Source organism: Oryctolagus cuniculus, chromosome 10 (genome assembly GCF_964237555.1).
Source record: "Oryctolagus cuniculus chromosome 10, mOryCun1.1, whole genome shotgun sequence".
NCBI classification, from domain to species: domain Eukaryota; kingdom Metazoa; phylum Chordata; class Mammalia; order Lagomorpha; family Leporidae; genus Oryctolagus; species Oryctolagus cuniculus.
In genome coordinates this window covers 97,723,020-97,742,599 of record NC_091441.1, presented here as the reverse complement: position 1 = coordinate 97,742,599, position 19,580 = coordinate 97,723,020, and the positions used below count along the sequence as shown (strand labels likewise).

At 51.2% G+C, this 19,580-nt stretch overlaps 2 protein-coding genes across 2 annotated transcripts; both read right to left on the bottom strand.

The window, feature by feature from the left end:
- Positions 1–6,254: 6,254 nt before the first annotated feature.
- IQCF5 (IQ motif containing F5) lies at positions 6,255–8,180 on the bottom strand. Its single transcript, XM_002713372.4, has 2 exons — positions 8,026–8,180; positions 6,255–6,715 (listed from the first exon to the last, which is right to left on the bottom strand). The coding sequence occupies exons 1-2, from the start codon at positions 8,027–8,029 to the stop codon at positions 6,267–6,269; spliced, it is 453 nt and encodes a 150-aa protein (XP_002713418.1). The 5' UTR covers positions 8,030–8,180; the 3' UTR covers positions 6,255–6,266.
- A 5,874-nt stretch (positions 8,181–14,054) lies between these two features.
- Positions 14,055–19,502, bottom strand: IQCF1 (IQ motif containing F1). Its single transcript, XM_008260743.4, has 4 exons — positions 15,606–19,502; positions 15,331–15,426; positions 15,148–15,204; positions 14,055–14,513 (listed from the first exon to the last, which is right to left on the bottom strand). Exons 1-4 carry the CDS (start codon positions 15,606–15,608, stop codon positions 14,067–14,069), a joined length of 603 nt encoding a protein of 200 aa, XP_008258965.1. The 5' UTR covers positions 15,609–19,502; the 3' UTR covers positions 14,055–14,066.
- Positions 19,503–19,580: the final 78 nt, after the last annotated feature.

Sequence of the window (19,580 nt, the reverse complement as noted above, 5' to 3'; positions counted from 1 at the left end):
TCCCAGAAATGAAAGTGAGTTCCTGTTGTTCCACCTGCTAGTCAGCACTTAGTGTCTTCATCATTCTTTTTTTTTTAAAGATTTATTTTATTTATTTGAAAGACAGAGTTACAGAGAGAAGGAGAGAGAGAGAGAAGTCTTCCACCCACTGGTTCACTCCCTAGATGGCCGCAACAGCTGGAGCTGCGCCAATCCGAAGCCAGGAGCCAGGAGCTTCTTCCAGGTCTCCCACACGGGTGCAGCGGCCCAAGGACTTGGGTCATCTTCTACTGCTTTCCCAGGCCATAGCAGAGAGCTGGATTGGAAGTGGAGCAGCCGGGTCTCGAACCAGCGCCCATATGGGATGCCGGCGCTTCAGGCCAGGGCTTTAACCCACTGAGCCACAGTGCTGGCCCCCTAGTGTCTTCATCATTCTGGAGTTTGGCCATACTGATAGTTGCATAGTGCTCTCTAGAATGTATAACTTTTAATTCTCAAAACTCAGTAATAAGAATCCAATTAGGAACTAGGGAAAGGACGTGAAGAGACACTTCACTGAAAGGAATATATGGGTAGCAAATAAGCATTCAAACACCTTTTCAACTCCAATAGCCATTTAAAAAATGCAAATAGAAATCATAATGAGATATCTCTACACATCTATCAGAATGGTTAAAAAGAGATTTTAGAGGCTGGCACTGTGGCATAGTGGGTAAAGCCGCCCCCTCCAGCATTGGCATCCCATATGGGCACTGGTTCAAGTCCCAGCTGCTCCACTTCTGATCCAGCTCTCTGCTATGGCCTGAGAAAGCAGATGGCCCAAGTCCTTGGGCCCCTGGACCTGCATGGGAGAACAGGAAGAAGCTCCAGTCTCTGGGCTTCAGATCAGAGCAGCTCCAGCCATTGTGGCCATTTGGGGAGTGAACCAGAGGATGGAATATTTATCGATTGATCGATCGATCGATCTCTCTGCCTCTATGTAACTCTGCCTTTCAAATAAAATAAATAAAACTTTAAAAAAATTATTTTTTTTATTTACTGGTTTAAAAGGCAGAGTTACAGAGAGGCAGAGGCAGAGAGAGAGAGAGAGAGAGGTCTTCCATCCTCTGGTTCACTCACCTAATGGCCACAATGACCAGGCTGCACCAGTCTGAAACTGGGAGCCAGGAGCTTCTTCCAGGTCTCCCACTTGGGCCATCTTCTGGTGCTCTCCCAGACCATAGCAGAGAGCTGGGTCAGAAGTGGAGCAGCCGGGTCTCAAACTGGCACCCATATGGGATGCTGGCACTGCAGGTGGCAGCTTTACTGGGTATGTCACAGTGTCAGTCCCTAAAAATGTTTTAAATAACAAAACCAAAAGCTATTGAGCATGTGATGAAACTAGATTTCTCACGCATTGCTGTTGGGAATATAAAATGACGTAGTCACTCTGGAAAACAATTTTATAGTTGCCTAAAATATTAAACACACAATCCATTATGTCGCTCCCCCTCTTCGCAGAGGAACGACACAGGACCCTGCGCTGTTCTTTTGTCTGCTCGGCCCTCCCCGGGTTTGCTGCTGGTTCTTTCTGGGTTGGCTGCCGTCCCTTCCACCTCCGTGGAAGGGCGGTTCCCCCTGCCACTTTCCCCACTTCCGTGGGGGAGCGGCACACCGCCGGCCGGCTCTCTCGGGGGCTGCTCAGGTGTTCCTTCAGATAGATGTTCCTGGTGCATGTTGTCTCTCTCCTCCTTTATAGTCCTCTTCCACCAATCCCAACTCTGCTACCCACACGCCGAGTACGCTGCTCTCCTCCAATCAGGAGCAGGTCCTGCTGTTTATTGGTTGAACTGGAGGCAGCTGTGTAGAAGCTGTTTCCTCCTCTCCCAGAGCCATATTGTGGGAGAGCAGATGCATAGAATAAGTCTTAATTCCAGTAACAGTCTAGTCCGAGTTGCCCCCAGTTGCTCCCCACAGATCCCCCTTTCTTTTTATTTTTTGGATTGTGTGTTTAATATTTTAGGCATCCTTGCCACTGTGGCTGCAAACTCCTCCCCTCTCGGCAAGTAGTACCCAGGTTATTTAAAGAGCTAGGCTCTTTTTTTCCCCCTATTTTTCCCTTTTTGGGAGCCAGTTAAGGGGCAAGACACTCAGAAGCACCCACATATGCAGGGGGATTTCTACAGTCACCACACGCTGAGAGAGAGGCACAGGAGCAAAGAAGACCCGAGGTTTAAACGCCAGCCCAAATCCCCGTCACAAGGACACAAACAAACCCAGCAGAGAGACCAAAGAGTAAAAATCCAGAAAACCCTGGGAAAGTGAAAGTCTCATTTCTACAATTACCATATTATAGATTCAAATGTTCACCAAAAAAAATCATAAAAAATACAAAGAAACAGGAAATATGGCCCACTCAAATGACAAAATTAAACAAAATTGTCCCCAAGATGGCAGACTTACTGTGCCAAAAGTTAAAACTGTCTTAAATATGAGTATTTTTAAAAGTTTATGGAAAATTGAATTAAATGATAAACTATTTTGCTGCCAAAAATGGACATCTTTGCATATTTTTTTCTTAGTATGAATTTGTATTTTTAGTTTGAGATTTATCTGAAGGCCGGCGCCGTGGCTCACTAGGCTAATCCTCCACCTTGCGGCGCCAGCACACCGAGTTCTAGTCCCGGTCGGGGCGCCGGATTCTATCCCGGTTGCCCTTCTTCCAGGCCAGCTCTCTGCTGTGGCCAGGGAGTGCAGTGGAGGATGGCCCAAGTACGTGGGTCCTGCACCCCATGGGAAACCAGGATAAGTACCTGGCTCCTGCCATCGGATCAGCGCGGTGCACCAGCCACAGCACGCCAGCCGCGGCGGCCATTGGAGAGTGAACCAACGGCACAGGAAGACCTTTATCTCTGTCTCTCTCTCTCACTGTCCACTCTGCCTGTCAAAAAAAAAAAAAAGAGAGAGAGAGAGAGATTTATCTGAAAAGGCAGTGTTACAGACAGAAAGAGATTTTCCATCACTGGTTCATCCCCCAAATGGCTGTGACGGCCCCGCTGAAGCCAGGAGCCTAGAACTCTATTCAGGTCTCTCACATTTGAGCGTCTTCTGCCTTCCCAGGCACACTAGCAAAGAGCTGGATTGGAAACGGAGCAGCTGGGACTCAAACCTGCACTCACATGGGCCACCAGCATCACAGGTAGAGGCCTAACTCACCTCACCACACCACACCACAGGTCTTCACGGTGTGTATTTTTCATTAACTAGCTGGGATCCCTCATAGACTCAAAGAACTTAGAGATGACATGGACAAAGTCAAGAAAGTGATCCATGAACATAATGGAAATATCAGTCTTAAGATAGAAAACATCAGGGGCCGGCACTGCAGCATAGCAGGTAAAGCCTCAGCCTGCTGCACCAGCATCCGTATGCGCGCCGGTTCAAGTCCCGGCTGCTCCACTTCCGACCCAGCTCTCTGCTATGGCCTGGGAAAAGAGTAGAAGACGGCCCAAGTACTTGAGCCCCTGCACCCATGTGGGAGACCCGGAAGAAGCTCCTGGCTCCTGGCTTTGGATCAGCACAGCTCTGGCCGTTGCAGCCTCCTGGGGAGTGAACCATCGGATGGAAGACCTCTCTCTCCCTCTCTCTACCTCTCTACCTTCTCCTTCTCTCTGCCTCTCCTTCTCTGTGTAACTGACTTTCAAATAAGTAAATCTTAAAAAAAAAAAAAAGATAACATGAAGAGACAAAAAATATATCCCAGATCCAAAAAGTACAATGACTGACATGAAAATATCAACAGAGGCTTTCAAGAGCAGATTTCAGTAGACAGAAGAAAGAGTTAACAAGTTGGAAAACAAGGTAACTGAAATTATTGAGTCTGAGGAACAAAAAGAAAAAAGATTAACGTGAACAGAGTCTAAGAAACCTGTGGAACATCATCAAGTGGACCAATATTTTCCAAAGAACAACTAGAGAGAGTCAACAGACACTCCCATCACTACCTATTAGGGAAATGTACATTCAAAGCGCAATGAGATCCCTTATCACACCCACTAGGAGAGCTATGAGATGGGACAGGCATCTGGCCTAGCCATTAAGCTGCCAGCTGGGATGCCCACATCCCGTATCACAGCGCCTGGGTTTCAGGCTTGGCACTGCTCCTGATTCTACTTTTCTGCTAAGGCCTACACTGGGAGGCAGTGGGAAACGACCTAAGTGACTGAATCCTGCCACCCATGTGGGAGAACTGGACTGAGTTCCTGGCTCCCGACTTTGTCCTGGCCCAGCCCGGCCCATTGCAGACATTTGGAGTATGAACAGTGTACGGAGCCTTGTCCACCTTTTTCTTGAATAAAAATAAAGTTTTAAGAACAGACATAAGTATTGCCAAGGATGTTGAGAAATGGAAACCCTTATACACTGTTGGTTAAAATATAAAATATTGCATTATTGACAGAAAACAGTATGGCAGCTCCTAAAAAAATTGAAAGTAGGCTTCCATATGCCCCACTTCTGAATATACACATGAAATAATTGAGAACAGGGTCCTGAACACAAAGGAGTATTTGTGCACCCATATTCACAGCCGCATTATTCAAATAGCTAAAAGGTGGAAGCAACCCAAGAGGCCACGAGTGGGCCAATAAAACGTGCACATACATAGACTGGAATGTTCTTCAGCCATAAAAAAGAAATGTGACACATGCTATGACATGGGTGGACCTCGACAACATCTCACTGAGTGAAATAAGGCCGTCACAGAAAGACAAATATTTTATCATTCCGCTCACATAGGGTACTTGGAGTAGTCGCCCTCAGAGCCAAGAAGTGGGTGATTGCCAGGTGCTAGAGGGAGGGCGGCATGGAGAAATACTGCTTCACGGACACAAAGTTTGTCTTGTAAGATGGAAAGTGTCCTGGAGGAGCAGACGCTTGGGCAGCAATTTGGATGCTGCCTGGAACGCCTGCATCCCACACTGGAATGCCTCGGTTCAGCTCCTGCCTCTGATCCCAACTGCAGCCTCCTGCTCATGCGCACAGTGGGAGGCAGCACGTGATGGCTCACGCACGTGGGTCCCTGCCCACCGTGTGGGAGACGTGGATTGAGTTCCCAACTCCCAGCTTCAGCCTGATCCAGCCCTGGCTGTTGTGGGTATTTGGGGAATGAACCATCGGATGGAAGACCTCTCTCTCTCTGATCTCTGTGTGTTGAATTAATACAATCTTTTTCACTATTTAAAAAGGAAAACAGCTTGGAGATGGATAGCTGTGATGGTTGCCCAGCAAAGTGAACATACTTAATGCCACTGAACTGTACTCTTTAAAATGGTACATTTCGAGCCGGCGCCGTGGCTCAATAGGCTAATCCTCCACCTTGCGGCGCCGGCACACCGGGTTCTAGTCCCGGTCGGGGCGCCGGATTCTGTCCCGGTTGCCCCTCTTCCAGGCCAGCTCTCTGCTATGGCCAGGGAGTGCAGTGGAGGATGGCCCAGGTGCTTGGGCCCTGCACCCCATGGGAGACCAGGAAAAAGCACCTGGATCCTGGCTCCTGCCATCGGATCAGCGCGGTGCGCCGGCTGCAGCGGCGGCCATTGGAGGGTGAACCAACGGCAAAGGAAGACCTTTCTCTCTGTCTCTCTCTCTCACTGTCCACTCTGCCTGTCAAAAAAAAAAAAAAAAAATGGTACATTTCGAGGCCCACACTGTGGCAAAGCAGGGAACTAGTTCGAGACCCAGCTGCTCTACTTCCAATCCAGCTCCCTGCTGATAGCCTGGGAAAGCAGAAGATGGCCCAGATGCTTGGGTCCCTGCATCTGCATGGGAGACCAAGAAGAATCTCCTGGCTTCGGATCGGCCCAGCTCCATCCATTAGGGGCGTGAATCAGCCGATGGAAGATCTCTGTCTGCCTTGGCCTCTCTGTAACTCTGCCTTTCAAACAAATAAATAAATCTTAAAAAAAAATAAAATGGTACATTTCTTGTATGTTTTATCATTTTTAAAACTGTTTAAAATTTGCAAAAAAAAAAAAAAAAGGAACAAGAGGTGATGACACAGATCTCCCACATCTGCAATGACAGGCAGCATCATTTATGCAGTCTCCATGGAGCTGGTTTCCTGGCAACCCTGCAAGTCCAAATCCTTAACCATGACAGACATTACTAATCAATCACGGGCCCTACTCATCCAGCATCAGGTCTGCAGACGTGCCTAATGCCTCACATTCACCATTACGCGCTCAGACGATGCCCTCCTGGAGCTCGATGTCTGACAAAAGATGCTGGAGACGCTGAGATAGCAGACCTCGTCATTCTTTTATTGGAAGGGGTATGCATTGTTGTACCTTACAAGCTTGTGAGCCCAGAGAGATTTCAAGTTGAATATTCAGTCGGTCTTCTTTGAGTTCATAGTCACCCTGAATAAAGCCACGGGTATGACAATTGTGCCAGCGCCAATAGACCTGGATGATGCGAACGGCGTTGAGCAACCGGCAGTACCGCTGGCGTATGCACCACATACGGACCCAGGACTGCACCCGGACAACCGCCCATTCTTGCCGGGCAAAGAACTCCAGTGTTGTCCGCCGCCTCAACTCCATCAGCTTTGCCAGCTTGTGCCTCCACCAGCACTGAATGACCCAAGCTCTGAGGGCGGCGTGCAGCAGCGTGCGGCGCACCAGGGTGCCACGCCACCAGGCCTGGATGACCACTGCCGCTGACGCATTCGCCTTGTTGGTGTTGGTGCTCCGTTTTGGACCTTGCAAGAGAAAACGAGAGAGCACTGAGGCCACGTGCGAAAGCGGGGGTATCCGGGGAAGGGGCCCTGATTCCTATCTAAGACTCCTTTCCATCCAAAATGCAAGAACACAGGACTCAGGAGACCAGACCGCTGTCCTGCCTCTGCCACTCTGGCTAAGGGGCACGGACACACAACCTGGACCTCTGAGTCTCTGTCCACATCTGCAGAATGGGGGCAGCTTCCTTGGCTACTTGACCCGGGATTCCACGGACCTGGTTGGCCAGTCTAAAGCAATAATACCATAACGTAGAGGTCCAAGAGCTACAGGCTTCACCTGGCCCTGACCACTTCCGTGGAGACCCCTCCCATCAACTGGAAAAGTGGCACCTTTGCCCTCCTCGCCCTCTCATCTCTCCTGAGCCCAAAGCCACAACCACTGTGTCCCTCACCTCTGCCTCATCAAAGCAGTAAGAGATTCGTCCAGCACACCCAGTCAACAGCTTCAAGTTCAGTTCACATGTGCATACACACTCACACACACGCATATTGTAGACCCTACTTTCCACAACTTGGCTCCTGCATTCCACACAACCCACACCTGCCACTCCCAATCCTGTATGGTTGGGGTTCACACTCCCGTGCCTCCCTCCTTGCCACAGTCAACACTCTGAATCTCAGCTAGACCCAAGCATCTCTGCCTAAAAATGAAAGGAGAAAAGACAGCCAAGGCGGGATCAATCTGGTACCTTCCGGTTCTGTGTGTTGGGCCCATGGGCTCCAGTTTGCCTGGGACAACCAGGTTGATGCCTATATCCTGGCGTAATGATGGTAGGTACCCCCTTGCTCGCTTAAGTGTCTGTCTATGGATGATATAGTACTTAACCTTCATGTCAGCCCACTGGCCCACAGGATCGCAGCCTGGGTCCCCCTATCCACAGAGCCAGGAAGAGGCTTGTGGGGATTGGGTTGCAGGGGGCTTCCCTCTTCTCGCCTATGTTCCTTCAAGCTCTGCTCTAACAAAGTAGTGACTTCAACATTGTCTCTAATGATTTAAAACCATTTGCTGTCTTTTAATTGAGTTTGGGCAGGGTCTGGGAGACTGGGAGGAAAGCAAGGGCGCGTCCCCAAGCACAAGGTGCCCAGTCAGCCACTGACTTGGCTTCTCGGCCCCTCCTGGGACTCAGACACAGAGAGGGATCCCCCAGGGGTGGCTGTGGGAAAGCCACCTGCCCTCTCAAAGCTTGGGTGGATCTGTCTTACAAAACATGGCTTCCCCTAGCTTGAGAACAGGTGGCCAAATCCCCAAAATCTCCACTCTATTAAATTACCCATGGCTAGGGGCTAGATGGTTCCATCACCCTGAGGTCTGCCCTCCTCCAGCCACAGCTCCAGCGGGAAGAGTGGAGCAGGGGAGAGGTGATGACGTCATAACAGCACCTGTGATGCGGCCACCAGAATGTGTTCCAACAGCTGAGCCCCTTCTAAAGAAGCCTACACCTCCTGTCCTCTCTTTTCCTGCCGCAGTGGCCCGACTTCTGGTTATGTTATGGGCTGGGAATTAGGCCCACGTTAATTTTCCAGTTTCTACAGGCCCCAACACTGTGACAGGGTGTCTAAGTCTAAGGTTTTCCCATGGGACATACCCTGCCCGAGTGGTTATAGGTTATCTTGCTTGGTTTTCAGAGCAGGGACTGTTCCTTTGAGAGAAACAAGTTATAGATACCAGTCTGCTGGTACGGGCATATTTCTGGCTTCTGTATGTCTGCTTGCTTCCTTGATAATGGTCAAGGCCACCAAAATGTAGTTTCTGCCTTAACCCCCTGCCCCTGCCCGCCACCACAACTCGGGGCTGTCTTCTCCAGCCTTGCTCTGAGAGGGCAGTCGCCACCTGGCTAATAAAGACTCCTCACTTGACTTCAAGGGTCTCGCTGTGCCCCACAACATTATGGCATGCAGTGTGATAAACTTTATTTACAAAGTGAGAAAAATACACAGGCTCATTAGGGTCATTAAGGTAAAGAGCGGACCAAAGAAAAGGAATTATCATACCATGCTCTGCTCATCCCAAGTGCACGTGGAGAGAGAGAGCAAGCTTACACTCTTCCTAGTTTTTTATGTACTTAGGAAAAATCTAAGTGTTTTTATGGTACCACTCCCACATCCCAGATAAGAGGAGGTACTTCCTGGGGAGGGATCCCCTGATTGACAAGCAGATGAACGTAACACAAAGCCAACTAGGTGGGGCCTCCAGCTCACGAACTTAAATTTATCTAAGCTTTCCCACATCATCCCCCCTTCAAGAGATTTCTGACCCTTAAGGGGATGCTGAAGGAGGCAGACTCATCATATCTTTTTTTTTTTTTTTTTTTTTTGACAGGCAGAGTGGACAGTGAGAGAGAGAGACAAAGAGAAAGGTCTTCCTTTTCCGTTTGCCATTGGTTCACCCTCCAATGGCCGCCGCGGCTGGCGCACTGCGCTGATCCAATAGCAGGAGCCAGGTACTCATCCTGGTCTCCCATGGGGTGCAGGGCCCAAGCACTTGGGCCATCCTCCACTGCACTCCCGGGCCACAGCAGAGAGCTGGCCTGGAAGAGGGGCAACTGGGACAGAATCGGTGCCCTGACCGGGACTAGAACCCGGTGTGCCAGCACCACAAGGTGGAGGATTAGCCTAGTGAGCCACGGCGCCGGCCCATCATATCTTCTATAGCAACTTCCTGCTTACCGTGGCCCCACCCTAACGATGACACCCGCAAACCACTTCTGCAGCGAGCGTTTGGTGTAGCAGGTGAGCCATCACCTGGTGAGCAGTGCTGTGCTTAGTGGGTTAAGCCACTGCCTGGAACGCCAGCATCCCATTTGGGCACCAGTTTGACTCCTGGCTGCTCCATTCGTGATCTAACTACCTGCTACTGTGCCTGGGAAAGCAGGACAGAACGCCCCAAGTGTGTAGGCCCCCGCCCCCCATGTGAGACCCAGGTGAAGCTTCTGGTTCCTGGCATCAGCCTGGCCCAGCACTGGCCACTGCAGCCATCTGGGGAGTGAACCAGCAGATGGAAGATCTCTGTCTCGCCATCTAAGTCTTTTGAATAAGTAAATAAATCTTTACGTTTTTAGTTTTTAACAAATTCAGTGTGCTTTGTAGATATACATTTTTAATAGATTTATTTATTTTTATTTGAAAGGCAGAGTTACAGAGAGGTCTTCCATCCACTGGTTCACTCCCCAAATGGCTTCAACAGCTGCAGCTGGACTGATCCAAAGCTAGGAGTCAGGAACTTCTTCCAGGTCTCCCATGTGGATGCAGGGCCCCCAGCATTTGGGCCGTCTTCCACTGCTTCCTTTACCCAGGCCATTAACAGGGAGCTGGATTGGAAGTGGAGCAGCCGCAACTCGAACCAGCACCCATATGGGATGCTGGCACAGCAGGCGAAGACTTAACCTACTGTACCACGTGCTGGCCCCTGTAGATATACAATTCTAAGAATATAATGATATTCCCTTTCTCCTTCTCTCCCTCTCCATTTCCTTCCCATCCCTTTTTTTTTTTTTTAAGTTGAGAGATAACATTTTAAATTTACATTAGAGCCGGCGCCGCGGCTCACTAGGCTAATCCTCCACCTTGCGGCACCAGCACACAGGGTTCTAGTCCCGGTCGGGGCACCGGATTCTGTCCCGGTTGCCCCTCTTCCAAGCCAGCTCTCTGCTGTGGCCAGGGAGTGCAGTGGAGGATGGCCCAAGTACTTGGGCCCTGCACCCCATGGGAGACCAGGATAAGTACCTGGCTCCTGCCATAGGATCAGCACGGTGCACCGGCTGCGGTGCACCGGCCGCGGTGCACCGGCTGCAGCGCGCCGGTCACGGCGGCCACTGGAGGGTGAACCAACGGCAAAGGAAGACCTTTCTCTCTGTCTCTCTCTCACTGTCCACTCTGCCTGTCAAAAAATAAAAAAATTTAAAAAAATTTACATTAGAGTAAAAAAGGCATAATACTTCACCAAATAAGTTGTTTAACATGTAAAATGCAAAAAGGCATCTCTTCTTTAGTTTCTGTTATAAATTTTAGCTCCCACTTAAGGGGATTGGTCTTTCTGTGGCCAGCTGATTTTACTCAACTTGACGTCTTGCAGTTGCATCCATTTTGCTTTCAATGGTAGAATTTCATTCTTTTGTATAGCTGAGTTATTATCTTTTTTAACTGAAAATAATGAAAATCCCTATTTCCAATTCAGGTCACGTTGTGAGGTAGTGGGGACTAGAACTTCCAACAGGTCTCCCTGGAGGGCATAATTCAACCCTAACACCAACCAAAAGCCAGCCCCTGGTTGCAGAACTCCACTTAGAAGAGTACAAACCTCAATCAAATTTCCTCCCTTGGCCAAAGGCAACTCCCAATGAGAGACAGCAGTGACCCCACTGCAGCCAATATTCTTTTATTAAAAAAAAAAAAAAAAAAAAAAGGCTGGCACCGTGGCTCACTAGGCTAATCCTCCGCCTGCAGCACCGGCACCCCAGATTCTGTCCCAGTTGTTCCTCTTCCAGTCCAGCTCTCTGCTATGACCCGGGAAGGTGCAGTGGAGGATGGCCCAAGTGCTTGGGCCCTGCACCCGCATGGGAGACCGGGAAGAAGCACCTGGCTCCTGCCTTCGGATCGGTGCAGCACGCTGGCCATAGCGAACATTTGGAGGGTGAACCAACGGTAAAGGAAGACCTTTCTAACTCTGTAAAAAAAAAAAAAAAAAAAAAAAAAAATTGAAAATCAGAGTTACACAGAGAGGAGAGGCAGAGTGAGAGAGGTCTTCCATGGGCTGGTTCATTCCCCAGTTGGCCACAACAACAGGAATTCCACCAATCCAAAGCAAGGAGCTTCCTCCGGGTCTCCAACGGACGTGCAGGGGCCCAAGGACTTGGGCCATCTTCCACTGCTTTCCCAGACCATAGCAGAGAGCTGGATCGGAAGTGGAGCAGCTGAGACTCGAACCAGTGCCCATATGGGATGCTGGCACTGCAGGCAGCAGCTTTACCTACTATGCCACAGCGCTGGCCCCTGCAGCCAATCCTAACATTCATGTGGGTGACTCAGCAGCTATAAAGAAAGGGTCCACCGTAGCCCTCCCTTCTTGCAGCTCACGCCTACTTGCTCCTGATAGTAAGTTTTCACCATTTAAAATGGCATCTGGGGTGGGTGCTGTGGTACTGTCATGGGCTGGGTTTGGGGCCTAAATTCATTTTCCAGGTTCTTGCCTTTTACTTAGAGTTCTAAATACAGGCCCAAACACGACATGCAGTGTGTTAAACTTTATTTACAATGTAAGAAAAATACACAGGCCTAAGGTGGGGCTTCATTAAGGGAGAATGGGGCCTAAAAAAGAATTATCATATCTCGCTCTGCTCGTCCTGATCCTCATGGAGAAAGCGCTGCCCTTCTTCCTAGCCTTTTACGTGCTCAGAAAAAAGGAAGTGTCTCCGTGGCACCACCCCACGGCCCAGGCAAGAGGAGGTACTTCCTGGGGAGGGGTCTCCTGATTGACAGGTAGATGAACATGACAACACAAAACGAAGATGTGGCTTCCAGCTCATGAACTTAAAATTATCCATCTAATCTTTACCACATCAGCACACTGGCTCAAGCTGCCAGTTGGAACGCCCACACCCCCTAGCAGTGTGCCTGGGTTCAAGTCCCACCTCTGCTTGGCCACCTTTGCTGGTTCAAGCACCTGGGTCGTTCCACCAGCGTGGACGTTCCGGATGGAGTTCCTGGCTCCTGGTTTTAGCTGGTCCAGCCCTGTGGAAGGCATTTGGGGAGTGAACCAGCAAATGAAATCTCTCAGAATCAGCCTTCTCTCTCTCTCCCTCCCTTCCTTTCAAATGCAGTATGAAAATAAATAATTAAATGCTAGCTTCTTCAGGATTCCAATTGGTCTTGTCTCCTGGGACAGCTTAAAAGGGATGATAACAATGAGGAACCCTAGCCTGTGTCTGATATTTTCCTGTGCTTGGTGAGCTTGACCAACGAAGCCAGTCTTCTGCTCCACCCCTATTTTTGCTACTAGCAGTTTTATCACATCTCAGCAGATTCCATCTCAGGTTATACTAAACTAGCTTTTTCTCAATGTCTTCAACAAATGTTCCCAATGTATTTGTTTCCTACGCAATGTTCCCCAGTCCACTTCAAACTTGGCATTTATGCCTGCAACAAACAACAGCTGAGCTGTATTGGCACCTGTCAGCTCATCAAGAGCCAAGGAAAACCACTTGAAGTCATTTGCCCTATTTTTAACTGACTGCTGATCCTGCTCCCCGTGTCTTCCACACTTTCAGCAGCTCCCTTCCTTGACAGGCTAACAGTGTTAAGTTCATTGTCTCTGGCCCCAGCTCTCCGGCTGCTGCCATCAAACATGATTTAATTAGCAGCAAGCAGCTGCCCCTGCTTGGCTAACAAATGAGCAGCCTGGAATCCTATCTGCAGCCCCCTTTTCATGTTTTAGCTTTTTTTTTTTTAATTTTTTTTTTATTTTTTTATTTTTTGACAGGCAGAGTGGATAGTGAGAGAGGGAGACAGAGAGAAAGGTCTTCCTTTTGCCGTTGGTTCACCCTCCAATGGCCACCGCGGCCGCCGCACCGCGCTGATCCGATGGCAGGAGCCAGGAGCCAGGTGCTTTTCCTGGTCTCCCATGGGGTGCAGGGCCCAAGCACCTGGGCCATCCTCCACTGCACTCCCTGGCCACAGCAGAGAGCTGGCCTGGAAGAGGGGCAACCGGGACAGACTCCGGCGCCCCAACCGGGACTAGAACCCGATGTGCCGGCGCCGCTAGGTGGAGGATTAGCCTAGTGAGCCGCGGCGCCGGCCTGTTTTAGCTTTTTATAAACAAATTCCTCCGTGACGAGATGCAGCACTTTGAATTTCTGCCTCCATGACCACTGCTCTCCTGTGAGTCACAGTGCAGACTGGCGAGTCTGGTGGGGTTCATCACACAGCCGCATTCAGCGCAGCTGCAGCGTCGCTGTGTAAGGAGCACACGCTCTGCTGGCCTTCCAGTCTGCCTTCCTCTTCTCTTCTCGCTTTGATGTGATGGATATGCACAGGCACTGAAAACTAGCTCAGAAGACCACCCCCCGGAGCTGTTCTGGGCATCTGGGGCGTGAACTAGCAGACGGAAGACCGGCATCTCTCTCTCTGCCTCCTCCCTTCCTTTTCAGATAAATCAGTAAGACTTCAGTGCCAATCAAGCACAGTCCCTGTCAGCCCGGGCAAGGAGCTCAGGGCCCTTCTCTACACGGGGCACAGACAACTCCACATCCGCGAGGCCAGGCATCTGCCAGCTTCGGCCTGGAGCTGGTCACACAGAGACAGTGTGGAGAGGACCACGTCACTGCTTTATTGGGAGGGGAATACACTCTGTCACAATGCAAGGCCCCGAGCCCAGCAAGATCTCCAGCTCGAGATGCAGCTGGTTGGCCGTGACTCTGTACTGGCCCTTGATGATGCCCCGGGAAGCGCAGGTGTGGCACCTCCAGTAGGCCTGGATGATGCGGACGGCGTTGAGCACCTGGCAGTAGCGCCGGCGGATGCGCCACATGCGGGCCCAGGACTGCAGCCTCACGGCCGCCCACTCCTCCCGGGTGAAGTTCTCCAGCGCCACTCGCCGCCTCTTCTCCAGGGCCCTGTTCAGGATCAGGCGCCACCAGCACTGGATGACCCAGGCCCGGAGGGCCGCGTGCAGCAGCACCCGCCGTACCAGGGTGCCCCGCCACCAGGCCTGGATCGCCAGAACTGCCGTCTTTTCATCAAAGATCTTCTTCTCTCTCTTTGGCACCTTGCAAGAGAAAAGAGGGGACATTCAGAGAGAGCTGCAGGCCGTGCTGGGAAAGACCCTGATGCCATCGTTAATGACAATGGACCCTCCCCCTGAAATGCAGGAGCACTGGCTAGAGCCAGCCACACCCTCTGGTTAACACATCCCCTGGCTCTTGGCGTCTCAGTGTCCCCATCTGTAATATGGGGCTGCACCTGCCCTAGTTACTCGCTTTCCCCAGTGATCAGCTTTGCCAACTGAAGCAACAGTGCGGTCTGTGGGTCAAGGGGTTACCACGTTCTGCCCGTGCCTTCCCTTCAAAGCCCCCACCTGCTGCACAGGGGGCACCTTTGCTCGGCTGCCCTCTGACCCTGTCTGCAGCTCACACCCACAACCTGCTCCCCGCCTCTGCCGCCTCACTGTATTCAGTGTCCCCCACCCCACTTCCCCGTCTTCACTCTCCTTTCAATCTTAGTTCCTAAGCAAACACAGGCACACGCTCACACTCACACACACACACACACACACACACACACAATTCTAAACTCTAAACCCAGCCTCCCTCGTCTCATTCCGCTCCCCTCCCCGCACGCAGCCCTCACACCCGCCCCAGGTGTGATCTGCACGGTGGAGGTTATCGGGGGAGGGGTCATACTTCTTTGACTTTACTGTCAGCATTTTCCACTTTCTCTGTCTCGGCCAGAGGTTTAGTCTGAAGGGGAAACGGAGAGAGAGGGCAGTAATGAGGTGGTCCTGTTCTTGGCTGAGGACCACGCAAGACAGGACCCCCGAGCACCAGGCGACAGGGCTCAGGCCGCCCGGCCAGGCCTCCTCCTACCTTCTCCTTCTTGTTTGAGGCGGGTGGTGCCGAGGACACACCGCTGGGCTCCGCACTCTGCTGAGGCTCATCCTCTGGTGTAGACTGAGTCTCCGCCTGCAAGCATCAGTGAGGGGAAAGGCAGCGGTGGGGCCGCTGCGGCCCTGTCCCCTCTCCACTCAGAAGGCCACATGGCCCCAGGCGTCCCCGTGTGTTCAGATGTCAGGGGCTCCTTCCATCCTGAGACCTGTGGGGCCATCCCTAACGAGCCTGGTGTGCCTGGCTCTGGTACTCACCATTGGTCACGCAGGGATTGGGTGTAGATGGTTCAGATCCCCTCAGGCCTGTGTTCCTCCGGCCACGGCATGACAAGAGTGGAGGAGGGGGACCCGTGATGTCATAAGGGCAGCTATGACTCAGGCACCAGGATGGCTGCCAACAGCGAGCCCCTCAAAGGCAGGACTGAAGTGCTCCCTGCTGTTCACCGTCAGGAATGGGGAAGCCCTGGCTCCACAGCCAAGGGGCCAGGAACAGATGTCAGCCATCGGGAATAACACGCAATAGAAAAAGCTTCCATATCCATCCGCTAGGGGTTGATTTAATGTTCTATAGTCCCATCTATACAACAGAATACTGCATAAGAGTGTAATAATGAATTTGATCTATATTACTGATGATGATGGTAACCAAAATGTATTCATAAGTGGAGAAAAAAGACAAACTTACTGAAGGGGCTGGTGCTGTGGCATAGCAGGTAAAGCCACCACCTGTAGTGCTGGCATCCCACATGGGTGCCGGTTTGAGTCCTGGCTGCTCCATTTCCAATCCAGCTCTCTGCTATGGCCTGGGAAAGCAGTACAAGATGGCCCCAAGTCCTTGGGTCCCTGCACGCATATGGGAGATGCAGATCAGCCCAGCTCCAGCCGTTGCAGCCATTTGGGGAGTGAACCAGTGATGGAAGACCTCTCTCTCTCTCTCTGCCTCTGCCTTTCTGTAACTCTGCCTTTCAAATAAATTATATCTTTTAAAAACAAAACTTACTGAAACCTTAGTTCGTGCCACTGGTACGGAAACAGAATAGTGAAGACAAGGCTTGAGGGTGGAGGAAAGAGCTAGTTCAATGAGCAGGTAGCAGATGAGTGATCAAGAACCCCTGCCCTGCTCAGTGCTGATGCCCTCCCTGGGAGGCAGGGACGATGCTGAAGTACCCGGGTCCTGGCCACCTACATGAGACTGGATCGAGTTCCCAGTTCCCAGCTTTCACCTGGTCCAGCCCACGCTACTCCAGGCATTTGAGGAGTGAACCAGAGGAAGTGGACAATAGCTCACGCTCTGCCCCAACCTCCTTCTCTTGTCTCTCTTCTCTCCCTGTCTGCCTCTGCCTTTCAAATATGTTAAATCAAAATCTTAACTAAGAAGAGAAAGGGTAAAGATTTGGAGAAAGGTCTGCCAGGCTAACCGTAATCAAAAGAATGACGGGGTAGCTGTATTACACTCAGACCACTTCAACTCCAGAACAAGGCATACAATCAGGGATAAAGAGGGGCATTACAGAATGATAAAGGGGCCACCGTTCCAAGAACACTAACAATTCTACATCCACACTCACCTAACCCCAATGCATCAAAACGCAGGAGGCCAGAAGCTGACAGAATGGCAAGCAGTTCAGAACCCGGCATCACTGACGGGCACAGACACTCCTGTCAGCGACTGACAGATCGAACCGGCAGAACATGGCTAAGGCTGCGCTGACCTGAACGGCCAGCAGCCGAGCCCGACCCACACTCAGCGACGACGGCCTCCGAGACAGAACACCCCAGTCTTTCAGGCTCCCGTCAGGACCGCTGCTGAGAAAGCCCACACTCGGCCGCAAACAAACCCAACAAGTCTGAAGGGATACACACGTGATGCAGTGTGCTTCAGCCCGCGGAGGAACTAAAGCAGAAACCAGTGACGGGGTAATGGCCGGAAAATCTCCTCTACTTGTGAATTAAATACTTGAGTCAAAGAAGTCCCAGGAGAAGCTGGAAAACAACACAGAGCTTGTCAAAGTCTGTGGGATGCAGGGCAAGCAGCGATTAGAGGAAGTTTTATAGAATTAAATGCATGTGTTGGAAAAGAAAGATCTACAATCGAAAACTTGAGTTTCCGCCTCAGGAAATGAGATATATGAGCAACTTGAGACTACAGCAAGCGGGGCAAAATAAATGGTAGATGGGATGGATAAATTCACTGAAAAGTACAAAGGATCAAAACTCAGAAGAAATAGAACATCTGAATAGTGCCATGTCTATTAAAGAAATTGACTCTGATGTTAGAAAAATTCTAGTAAAGAAAATTCCAGGAACTGGTGTTATGGCACGGCAGGGTTAGCCTGCCACTTCTTTTTTCTTTTTCTTTTTCAAGATTTATTCTATTTATATGAAAGGCAGATTGAGAGAGAGAATCGTCCATCCACTGGTTCACTCCCCAAATGGCCAGGAGCCGGGAACTCCATCAGGGTCTCCCACATGGGTGCAGGGGCCCAAGCACTTGGGCCATCCTGTGCTGCTTTCCCAGGCGCATTAGCAGGGAGCTTGATTGGAAGTAGAGCAGCTGGGACTTGAACTGGCACCCAAATGGGATGCTGGAATGCCAGGCAGCAGCTTAACCTGCTGTGCCACACCAGTCCCAAGCTGCCACTTCTATGCCTTTCAATTAAATCAATAAATATTTTTTTAAAATAATATACCATGACCAGTGGGGGTTAACCTAGAGTGCAAGGATGGTTCAATATTTTAAAAATCAACATAATCCATCATATAAATGGGTTAAAGGAAAAAAAAAATAATCATATCAATTAATTCAGAAAGAACACTTGACAAAGGGGCAGAGAGGGGCTGGGGTCTTCAGTGTCTCCTGGACCAGCCAGTGGGCAGGGAGGAGCTACCACAGGGACTGAGGCAAAGAGCGGAGGGGCGTTTTGCTTTGTTTTTAAATTTTTAATTATTTATTCAGAGACAGACGCCACAGACCAAGCTCCCACGGTTGGTTCACTTCCCAAATGCATGCAATGACCTGGGTTGGACCTGGCCAAAGCTGGGAGCTGGGAACACAGTCCAGGGCTCCCGTGGGAGGTGCAGGGACTCAGGTACTTCAGCCATCACCACTGTCTCCCGGGTCCACATTAGCAGGAAGCCGGAATCAGGGGCCAAACCAGGACTTGAACCCAGGACTCTTATGGGATGTGTGTGTCCTAAATGGTACCATACCCACTGGGCTGAACACCTGCCCCAGAGGGGAAGCTGTGAGGGGTGCAGGGCGAGGAGCCCTGGGCAAGCCTGGGGAGGCTGGGGTAAGGGAGTAAGACACAAGCGCCCTCAGGACCACTGTGGTGGCCCCCAGCTGCAGAGGTGCCAGCACTCTGGGTCTCCGCCTTCCCCACCCCTCAACTCCGCCCCCTTTCTCCATGCTACCCCCACCCTGGAGGTTCTCAGCCAACCTCTTTGGGGAGGGGGAGGAAGGAAAGAACGGGTCAGGAGGGTCACAATGGGATGAGCCCTCCACACACGCTCCCAGCCCCACAACCTGCAGGCCTCCCAGGAATGAGCCATGCTAAGCGTCCCTTCCCCATGGGCCCCTGCCCCAGGGCAGCTCTTCTGCAGCAGTCCCACCCCCACCACATGCAGGCCCTAGGCCAGCTGCCCTCCCAGCAGGACTGGAGGGGGACTTGGTAGGTCCAGCACCTGCAAGGCTGCACGGCCCTTCTCCCGCTCTCCATCGTGGTCTCGCCTGTCCCTGGCCTGCTTCACCCACTCCTGACGGCAGAGTGAAGCCACGTTTCTCCTTTGTGTCCCCAGAAGCTCAGCTGTGCTGGCACAAAGCAAGGACCAAGTACGTGCCCGCTGAAGGTATACTGTAAAGTCAAATAGCACAAGACCACCTCTCTAGGGAGACTCAGCCCTCGGGTCCTGAGACGCTTCCCTCCGCTCGTAGGAACACAGCTTGTCCCTGCTCTTTCTGTGCCTATGCCCCCAACAGAGTGGGAGTCCCGTGCCAGCTGCATCCCATATGGGTGCCAGTTCAAGTCCTGCTTGCTTCACTTCCAATCCAGCTCCATGCTAATGCACCCGGGAAAGCAGTGGGTAATGGTCTAAGCGTATGGGCCCCTGCCACCTACGTGGGAGACCCGGAAGAAGCTCCTGGCTCCTGGCTTCTGCCTGGCCCAGCCCTGGCCATTATGGCCATTTGGAGAGTGAACCAGCAGATGGAAGACCTCTCTTTCTTTCTCT

Coding starts and splice junctions, on each gene's coding strand:
- IQCF1 (XM_008260743.4), bottom strand. Junction 15,205..15,330: donor CCTCAAACAAGAAGGAGAAG/GTAGGAGGAGGC, acceptor TTTCCCCTTCAG/ACTAAACCTCTGGCCGAGAC. Junction 14,514..15,147: donor CTGACAGTAAAGTCAAAGAA/GTATGACCCCTC, acceptor TTCTCTTGCAAG/GTGCCAAAGAGAGAGAAGAA.